Source organism: Diabrotica virgifera, chromosome 1 (genome assembly GCF_917563875.1).
Source record: "Diabrotica virgifera virgifera chromosome 1, PGI_DIABVI_V3a".
Classification (NCBI taxonomy): domain Eukaryota; kingdom Metazoa; phylum Arthropoda; class Insecta; order Coleoptera; family Chrysomelidae; genus Diabrotica; species Diabrotica virgifera.
In genome coordinates this window covers 30021086-30031946 of record NC_065443.1, presented here as the reverse complement: position 1 = coordinate 30031946, position 10861 = coordinate 30021086, and the positions used below count along the sequence as shown (strand labels likewise).

Sequence of the window (10861 nt, the reverse complement as noted above, 5' to 3'; positions counted from 1 at the left end):
AATTTATACGTTTATAACGAACATTTCCACTTCCACTAGTTTCATCTCTTTTTGTTTCGCAATATATTGTGTTTTTCATCTTTTGCGCTATTTTGCCGGTTATTAGCACGCTCATCACTGTATACTCCCCCAATTTACGAAATAAGAGACACGCGTACACAAGTTGCAGATATATCTGAAAAGGAAATAAAAATGGGCTAAGAACATGAAAAATAACTGTAACTGGTCCTGGAGACATCCCTGCAGAACTGCTAAATCACGCCCCTAGGGTCTTAATATCTACCAAAATATAGCCAGAGTCCATAATATATCAAGAAAAATAAACATTTAAAAATAAGATAATACAGTAAATACATATAACAATATTATTGTAAACCGTTTTATAAAATATTACTGGTAAAACTTTTAAGTTACACAAAGTACTAATAAAGTTATAAGCAAAATAGTCAATTTTTAAGCTGAAGCAAAGTTTTCAACTTAATAGAAACATTAATAATATTGAAAAATATTAAAAATATTACTAAAAGATTTTTAATTGAAAACTTATTGGCCTATTTCCCTGGTAACACCTCCATGGCTTCTAAAAATTGCAAGCCAGATGGATGCTGAAGCGAAGAAGACAAGAGGGAATTCAAAAAACTTACAATTCACGACCCCGTCTGTTCAGCTGGTAAATTCCAACGGAAAATGGACCTAGTTACTCAAAGGAGTAAAGACTAATATAAAAATAAAATAAAAATTCCATTTTTATTCAGTTGCAATGCGAAGGCAAAACCGTCTTATTTTTCACTTAGAAGCTTAGAACAGTTAGCGCAGACCAGTACTCTAAATCGACGATTTTCGGAGTCATCATCAGAGAGGCGTAGGTCTGCTGCTCTCTGCCCGAAGTGACAAAACTACGAAAGCTTCTCCCCGCATTGCAACTGACGTTTATGGAGTAAGTGACTAGCGTCATCTGGCAAAGTTTTCAACCTAATAGAAACATTAATAATATTGAAAAATATTACTAAAATATTTTTAATTGAAAACTTATTGGTCCATTTCCCTGATAACACCTCCATGGCTTCTAAAAATTGCAAGCCAGATGGATGCTGAAGCGAAGAAGACAAGAAGGAATTCAAAAACTTACAACTTTCAGATGGGGTCGGGAATTGTAAGTTTTAGAATACCCTCTTGTCTTCTTCGCTTCAGCATCCATCTGGCTTGCAATTTTTAGAAGCCATGGAGGTGTTGCCAGGGAAATGGACCAATAAGTTTTCAATTAAAAATCTTTTAGTAATATTTTTCAATATTATTTTTTCTATTAGGTTGAAAACTTTGCCTTTCAGCTTTCAGTTGCCAAATCACGCTAGTCACCTACTCCATAAACGTCAGTTGCAATGCGGGGAGAAGCTTTCGTAGTTTTGTCGCTTCGGGCAGAAAGCAGCAGACCTACGCCTCTCTGATGATGACTCCAAAAAGAGTCGAAAATCGTCGATTTAGAGTGCTGGTCTGCTCTCCCTGTTCTAAGTGAAAAATAAGATGGTTTTGCCTTCGCATTGCAACTGAATAAAAATGGAATTTTTATTTTATTAGTAAATTTTTAATTCCAACAACGTTCTAATCCAGCGATTCCCTAACCGTGGTACGCGTACCACCAGTGGTACGCGACGATTATTAAGGTGGTACGCAAGCAGCCATAGGACATACACAGTAAAATTTACTGAGTTAATAACCCCACGGCGCGTGGGGGCGTCGCGTCTAGTTTGCATTAAGCTCCGCCTATTTTGCTGGCCAGCGCCAGGGTTGCCGATTTGTACATAATTATTAGATTTTAACATAATTTTTATGGCATTCTGATAATAAATATTTTTTTAACATAATTTTATACGGATAGATTTGGCAATAGAGTTTAGTAAATTTTCAAGAATCCTTCAATTTGTTTGCATTTGCATTTACTAGCTTGCGACTTGCGACACAAGTTCAGCAGATACAGATTATATCAATTTTATGACCACTTTTGTCCTTTTATATTTGATTTTGGGACTAATGTACCTACCTGAATAGTGGAATACTATTGAGGATTGTGGTTTTCATATAAAAAATATAATTAATATCAAACTAAGTAACTTATGGATTAAAAAAAAAATGAAGACAATTGCTCTATAAAAAGCCGAGAAAATACATTTTTTAACGTAAACCGATTTTGAACTTTGAGTGATTTTTATGATGAATGATGATTATTGATCATCATAATATGATGACGAAGGTAGTTTATTTTTGAATACTTGTACCTATAATAGAAGTATTATAAAGTATCATTTTTTTGCAATGTGATAGCAAAAGAAGTAAAAAATAAAATCAACCGAAATTTGACAATTTCTACCGAAAAATTAGGAGCAATTCTACTGAAATTTTGTCCAAGGTCTGTGGCTTGCGGCAGGGGTTGGCGATAAAAAAATTTAACATAATTTTTGGCAAAATCTGATAATTTTAGCAACCGCTTAACATAATTCCATATCGTGACATCGGCAACACTGGCCAGCGCATCTTTCGGCGACGCGAGTCAAACAGTGACAAAGCTATCGAACATCCGCACGCACGTCCAACCACCTAGCATTCGTCAAATTACCTATCTAATTTGTTTTAAGTCAAGTTTAATATATTTGAATTAACATGGATAAGTGGCTTAGTAGTGTAAAAAGACCTTGTGCTCAAAATAATGTACCACCAAGTTCATCTCAAGAATTAAATTGTGCAGTGATTCAAGATGATGTTAAAAATTCTTTACCATCGAGTTCCACTTCGGAGCCAGATTGTGCGGTAAGTCAAGAAGATAAAATACCTACTAAAATTCGAAAAATTACTAGAAAATATGACCCAGAATACATAAATATTGGATTTACGGTGACGGACGGATGTAAATAATGAGCCACGCCCTCAGTGTGTCATCTGCTTTGAAATTTTATCAAATTAAAGTATGAAACCCTCATTACTGAATCGTCATTTTAACACAAAACATTCTACATTAGTAAGCAAACCGAAGGATTTTTTCACCCGAAAATTAACAGAAATGAAAAGCACTAAGAAAGTCATGTCTTCATTTACTGGTAGTACCAAAAAATCAGTAGAGGCATCATTCTTAGTTAGCCTAAGAATTGCAAAGTCAGGAAAAGCTCATACAATTGGCGAAGAGTTGTTGTTACCTGCAGCAAAAGATATGGTTACCTGTATGTTGGGTGAGGCGTCAGCTAAAAAGCTAGAACTGATATCACTGTCCAATAATACCGTTCAACGTAGGATCGACAGTATGGCATCAAATGTTAAAAATAAAGTCATCAATCATGTAAAAAGTAGCGATTTCTTTTCGATACAACTGGATGAGAGTACAGATGTAACGAACTACCCACATAACAATGATGTTCGCATCATGTTCTAAGCATATCCTACCAACATTCGTCGAAGTATATCCTTTTTAGTATATGCGTAGTACAAGCATAGCATGTACCATAAAAAATATTCTAAATTTCATGTTCTTTGCATGTGCCTCAAAGAATATTCTTGCACCGAATATACTGAGCACATTCGGGTACGTAGTATCTCGGAACGTTCGTAAAAGTTTATTCTTAGAATATACCTTAATCGAATATTCTTAGTATATGCGTAAGTATATGCAAAAGTATATACTTAACACATACCTACTTGTATATACTTTTAAAATATCTAAAAAATAATATACTGTATGTACCTACCTATAGGAAGAAGAATAATGTGAGCCTATAGATTATCAACTTCGAATAATTAATAAAATTTATGTATTTTAGTAGGTACTACTGAACTATCTAATTCATTTTTTTAAACCGTTTTAATTGTATGGTAAAAAGTTTAAAACTTAATTCTATTGTGAAGAAAAATGAGAAACTCTCGTTTCGTTTTCAGTTGAATTGAAATGAATATACCATTTTGATTTGAGTAGTTTATACCATAAGTGCCATAAGTAAAATAATTTTCGGGAATCCGGAAACGGCCATTCATTGTTATTCTGACCCTTGCATTGCATTTTATACCTGCACAAGGGAAGGGGGTAGGTAACAAAAGAGCAAAATATGAAAATAGTTTCCAGTCAGTTATGCATTTATGTCTACGATGTTAGGTAGGACCAAGTATTTCTAGCTACAAGGACTAAAACATTTTTAAGAACATAAAAAGCAGTTTGAAAATAATAAATTCATATTGGTACTTCAATATTTCCTAAATACCTAGTAAGTAAAAGTATGTATAATGTATATAGATACCTATAAATTTTAGTAATTTACATACATATTATAATATATTTGGCTATTATATAATTATATAAGCAGCATTTTTATTTTGATGTGCACATAATAACTAAATATATTACTTATATTTTATATATAGGCTACTTATCCATATAATATTTATTATACATAGGTACCTATATAACTAACTAAAGTTTATATATTTTATACTTACTTTTTACGTAATATTGTAGAATGTAATATCTACATTCTCATATGTAATTAGAATATGTAAATATAATATATTAGTAGAACCAAAGAATACTAACACACCCTGTGGGTGTGTTAGTATTCTTTGGTAGAACCTATAGGATGAGATTGGGTGATGTTGAAAACATACTTCTGAGAAATACAGCACATCCTTGGAATATTCTTCCCATATACTAAAAATATGTGCGATAGTACATTCTAAGTATATACATAGAAGGTATATAGCACTTCCTTGGAATATTCTTCCCATATACTAAAAATATGTACGATAGTACATTCTAAGTATATAACTAGAAGATATATAGCACTTCCTTGGAATATTCTTCCCATATACTAAAATATGTGCGATAGTACATTCTAAGTATATAAATAGAAGGTTTATAGCACCTCCTTAGAATCTTCTAAAAAGTATGTTCTTGGTATATACTGAAAAGAAGTGCGGTAGTACATTCTAAGTATATACATAGAACGTTTAAGTACTGTAATGTAGTATATACTCAGTATATGCTCTGCACATTCGCAATGGTAATTACGCATATTCTAAGTATATACTTTTTCTGAAAAGTATGTTCTATGAATCTACTAAGAACATGAAATTGTTATGTGGGTATGCTCAACTTATTATGGTTTACGTGCGGTATATACATGAAAATAAAACAATTAAGGAAGATTATTTATTCTGTGAGCCGTTATCAACACGAACTACCGCGGATGAACAACAAACTGGATGAATTCTTTGCTGAAAATGGACTTGACTGGATGAATTGCGTTGGCTTCTGCTCTGATGGCGCTCGAGCTATGACAGGTAGATTCGGAGGTGTAGCCACAAATGTAAAATTTGTTGCTAAGAATTGTACTTTTATGCATTGTACACAGACAAGCGTTAGCAGTAAAACGAATGCCCGAACAATTTAAAAATGTTCTCCAAGATGCAATCAAGGTGGTAAATTTTATTAAATCTCGGGCACTTAACTCTCATTTATTTTCAAACTTGTGTTCCGAAATGGGCAGTAACCATATTCAGTTGCTGCTACATACAGAGGTTAGATGGCTTTCGCGAGGCAAAATGCTGAACAGATTATTCCAGTTACGTTCTGAGGTGCAGCTGTTCCGGATGGGGACTGATTTTGAATTACGCAATCGACTGGCAGACGAACACTGGCTTATATCATTGGCTTACTTATCAGACATTTTCAATCGCATCAACGACTTAAATCTAAGTTTGCAAGGTAGATCTACAAATAGATTTTCAGTAAATGACAAAATATAAGCATTTATCAAGAAATTTCAAATGATTGAAAAGAGCGTGTCGAATGAGAACCTAGCATCTTTTCCTAATTTAGAAAATTTTATAACTGAAAATGAACTTACAGTGAGTGAAATTGTGATCAATAACATCAAAAATCACAGCCAAATGATCGTTGAAATATTTGAAGAATATTTTAAAGAAAATTATTCGGAGTTAAATTGGATAAGGAACCCATTCGTTTCGGATCTGGATAGTGTTCGTGAAAATTTAAGTGTAAATGAAAAGGAATCTCTGATGAGAGTTATCTTGCGATGGAGCTTTGCAAGTGGAATTCAACAAAGAAGAGCTGTGTGAATTTTGGCCCAAAGTTAAAAATGAATATCCATCGCTGTCCAGAAAAGCATTACTGTTTCTAATTCCATTTACAACCACATATCTCTGTGAGAGCGGATTTTCTGCTATGTTGATAATAAAAAATAAATATCGTAACAAGCTTAACATAGACACTATATAATTTGCGCCTGAAATTAAGTACAACTGAGCCAGATATTTCCTCTCTTGTCTCGAACATGCAGCATCATTTTTCGCACTGAGTATATTGTATTTTTTCCTATAATTAATAAATAATAATGTTGTCATAAACAGTTGTTGCAGTTTTTATTACTTTACCATTTTCAAGGTTTTTTAAAGATTACCACAGTTCCAGTGGTACGCTACATAATTTATAATTTCGTGTGTGGTACGCAAGATTAAAAGTTTGGGAACCACTGTCTAACCGACAGTCGCTTAGAACGTTATAACTTTTTACGGGAATAATGGCAGTGGAAATGATATTTTATATTGAGTTAAATAAGGTTCCCCTGCATTTCCAGAAACCTGGTGCACGTTTCTAGACTAGTTGGCGATGTTAAGTGTCCTGTTTACTTCAGTTTGACCGATTTATATCAGAGAATCTCAAACTAACACACGGTGATGTAGACATCTTCAGGCGCTTGGAACGTTACTGCGCGACAAGATCCAAAAAGTGGCGGGGAGACGCTAGTCACAAGGCTGCCAACCTCAATGACAATACCTCTCCCATGTCTGGGACACTGGGATGTCATATAGAACGTTTCCGCACAGAAAACCCGATTTCAAACAATATATTATGTCGCTTAGAACGTTACTGGCGTGAGCCATTCACATAACAACTTAATGAAACAAACAAATATAAATACTAGTATATACGAGAGTAGGTAAATACTTGGGGGTAACTTTAACAAATACAGTTTACTATTCTAATTGGAAAATAAGCCACAATTTAAGTGGAAAAATGATTTTATTGACATTTTGACTTCCACTTCGGATGATGTTATCGAATTACAAAATATAAATAAAGTAAACAAATTTCATTTTGTTGCTTTGTAAAAAAAATCTAATAATTTAATAACAACATCCGAAGTGGAAGTCGAAACGTCAACAAAATCATTTTTCAACTTAAATTGTGGTTTATTTTCCAATTAGAATAGTAAATTAAATAAATGCCACAAATAAATAGAGTTTCAGAAATATAACAAATACAGGATTAGATGAAACAGATATAATAAATAAAGAAAGGAAAGACAATAACACTCAATTATATGGAGAGATGAGATTACAAGCAAAATTAAACACCAAATCTCTACGATAATAGTGTTGTTTTGGAGAAGCTGCAGATGGATGATAATTGATAATGGACAAAGAGAAACGAAATAATTGGAGAGCTAATGAATTTGAACAGACAATAAATGACAAAATAGAGAAATGAAAAGAATTATTCTAGTATTGAGATCTATGCAGAGAATAGACGACACATGAATACTGCTAAGAACTTGGAAACCAAATAGATGAAGGACTATTTTTTTTCCTGGAAGTCGTCCGTGCATGCACCCCAGTGGCACTGCAGCTTTTCAGCTTATTGTGCGTTCTTCCATTTGTTCTCATGACACCCAATCCAATATAGCAGTGCCCTTCACTAGCCTGTAAAGGTCCATTGGGTTAGTGCCATACACTGTCGGACTTGGTTTGCAGTCTCCATATATTGCTTCTCTTACGATCCAGCGCCTCACAATAAATGTCTGACTCTCGGTCTGCAGCTGAGATCTCTGTTATATAGTCCTATCGTGTGTAGGTGTCCTTTTACTGGAAAGTGTCCAGTTAAGAAACCTGTAGTGATTTTGAGCTGATTCCTGTTCATCTTGAACAGTTCTTCAGCTCTTTTTGCACATGTCTGAGGTATAAATCTCTTCGCATGCTTTTGCGTGGGAATTTATTCCCAGTATTCTTTGTGCTGTCTTCGTATTCAGCCTCTTAATCGGTCTCTGATTGTGCTTTTGGGCACTCCCAGTGTCGGTTCTGGACCTAAGTAGCTTGTTGCTGATCCTTGTCTAGCAAGTTCGTCAGCTTTTTCATTACCAGATGAAGGAATATAGTAAACAGCATAGTCCTATCTGCATTTTCATGAGTTTTGTAGGAGAGACAAAAACCTTTTTTTAGGGTTACCTCCTGTTTTCATATGTAGGTTTTGACTTGTTTTGTAGTAAATAGTCGAATTTACTACAAAAGAAAAAAAAATATATGAAAACAAGACGTGACCCTAAAAAAAGTTTTTAGTCTCTGTTACAACTCATGAAAAAGCAGCTAAGAGGTATTGTCACATCACCGACAATATGCTGTGCAAAGCCACAAATACCTAAGTAAGTATACACTCTTACAGACAATATAGTATTGATTTCTATCTGCTAATTTTTTCGATGACAATATATGTGTCTAAAGGAATATGTACTTAAAACTCGTGAATTTGGAGAAAGAGAAACTGGTATTACATACAGCAATTTAATATTGACATATTAAAGCAGTACTAAGTATGGAGACGAAGGTGAAAATAAACGCGGATGTCTGATCTTAAGACTTATACTCTGAACAGACAAAAAAACACATATTAAAAATGTGCATAATCAATGACATACATGCACACCATCCTCACATTGGTGAAGGCATCATGTGGCTCACATGTATGCCACCCACTTGGAACTTGTATTTTAGATCTGTTTAGAGAATGTTCTGAAAATTTTAAATCAATATTTATATCCTCTTTTGAACACACATTTTATGACAGTAAAATCTACAAGTATTGCCCCACTAAAACTGAAGAATCAGATTTGGTTAAGAAAAACATAAATAAAACATGCATTGAAAAAGTGACTTAACTAATGTTTAACTGGCTTTAATCTTGAATTAAAATTTTAAGACGATGAGATTTTTCAGTGAAGCAGAACAGATCAACCTTTACAAGGAATCCGAGGTTCCACTACAAACTACTTTAAAACTGCAATCTACAGAGATTGTCAGGATCAAACAGCCTAAGAAAATGTCAGTAAACTGACAAATCCTTTGCCTTCACCTTGAAGGCATTGAAATAGAATTATACTTACGATAATGCTTCTCTTTCCTTTAATCGTCAAGACTGACTGAGTGGCTAATGCCAATGGAAAAAATAAACACATTTGTTTCAACTATTTATTTAAACAAAACTAAAATACCACAGAACAATTATAACAACTACTAAACTCGGTAACATACTACTTCTTCAACAAAGCTTCATCTTGCATAGACATTTGGCCCAGTTTTTTGCCAATGCGTTCATGGATATCTAGAAACTTAGCAACACATCTGTCCAAACACACAGCTTCACCTTTTGCTATTTCCGCATCTCCATAGACTGGAGGAACACATTTCTTGTGACAAGTTGCAGTCAGTCTATTGTACATATCCGCCATCATTTCTATTTCCAACTCTTGGATTAGTTGCATATTTTGCACTTCTTTTTGGGACATGATGTGTTGTTTTTAAGTGTAAAGTCTTTAACTAAATATAATATAATAAATGCTTACGATTCGGACTTTATAGTCGAAAATTTTCTATAACTGGGCGAATAATCTCCACTATTGGCTTCTCTCATACGTTCTCTTATTTTCATATTATCATAGCGCCTCTTTTCGACATTCGACTTGGCTAAATAAAAGGAATAGATACCACCAACTACTACAACAGACCTGAAATATACAACAAATCTAAAATATACTAAAAAAATCAATTTTTGACTTATAGAGTAAAAAATAATCAACTAAAAATACTAACCAACCAATTCCAATTTTAGCCCAATTACCTAGGGGCATAATTTATTTAATTCATGTAGAATTTTCGGTTTAAAATAAACACGTGCAAAATTATTAAATTTTTAGAAATTTATATACAAAAATGAGGTTAGATTGTATACAATTTGTCACTTGTCATTATCGTGTCATTTCGTTTGTCATGGTTCTATGGTTATTCAACACAAAATACAAAATTCAAATGGTGTAGCGTTAGTAACATACACGTTGTTAATGATTTTTAAAAAAATATTGTTGGAAATGTTAAAATATAATATTGTCATCCCCATGTGTCCCCCTAAAATGTCTCAATAAATAAAAAATGTAAATAAATTTTGCTACGTTAGTCAAATTTTGACTTCGACTGGAAGTTACTACCTAGTTTATCAACACGTTAAAACTGCATCAATTACGACAAAGGTATGTCAACTTTTCTTATCGTAGTGACAAAATAAAAACAAAACAAAAAACAAAACAAAAAAAACTAAAATAAAATACAAAAAAGAATGCATTTATTTTAATATTAAGATTAATATTTTTATTTGTAAAATGTATACCACTATGTGTTCTTGATAAACATTAAGTAATACTAATATAATATATTTATATTTATTAACATAGTATGTACATTAGCTGTAATGAGTAGGTAAATAAGAAGTAAAAAATTGTAATAATATTATAATAACCAAGTTTCACTAATTGGCAATATCTTTAATACATTTACTTTTGATTGAGATTGGCTGAATGACCATAGTCCAAGCCAAAAAAGAAGAAAAAAAAAACTTTTCTTGTTTTTTAACAGCATTCTAGCCAGAGGATACATGGTACAAGTGAATAAGTGTTGCCTTATTGGGACCGTGCAAGTTCGGCAAAGCGACCTCTATTTCTACGCTCTGTACTTTTATTCGCACTTTTAATTATATTTATATAAA

At 33.1% G+C, this 10861-nt stretch overlaps 2 protein-coding genes across 2 annotated transcripts; both read right to left on the bottom strand.

Moving 5' to 3' along the window:
* Window positions 1-9280: 9280 nt before the first annotated feature.
* LOC126887836 (mitochondrial import inner membrane translocase subunit Tim10) lies at window positions 9281-9611 on the bottom strand. The gene has a single exon (XM_050655721.1). It carries the CDS (start codon window positions 9609-9611, stop codon window positions 9357-9359), a length of 255 nt encoding a protein of 84 aa, XP_050511678.1. The 3' UTR covers window positions 9281-9356.
* On the bottom strand, window positions 9281-10094 carry LOC126887842 (uncharacterized). Its single transcript, XM_050655731.1, has 2 exons — window positions 9916-10094; window positions 9281-9830 (listed from the first exon to the last, which is right to left on the bottom strand). The coding sequence occupies exons 1-2, from the start codon at window positions 9951-9953 to the stop codon at window positions 9665-9667; spliced, it is 204 nt and encodes a 67-aa protein (XP_050511688.1). The 5' UTR covers window positions 9954-10094; the 3' UTR covers window positions 9281-9664.
* Window positions 10095-10861: the final 767 nt, after the last annotated feature.

Coding starts and splice junctions, on each gene's coding strand:
- LOC126887842 (XM_050655731.1), bottom strand. CDS start 9,953: ATGCCCCTAGGTAATTGGGCTAAAATTGGAATTGGTTG. Junction 9,831..9,915: donor GCTAAAATTGGAATTGGTTG/GTTAGTATTTTT, acceptor TGTATATTTCAG/GTCTGTTGTAGTAGTTGGTG.
- LOC126887836 (XM_050655721.1), bottom strand. CDS start 9,611: ATGTCCCAAAAAGAAGTGCAAAATATGCAACTAATCCAAGAGTTGGAA.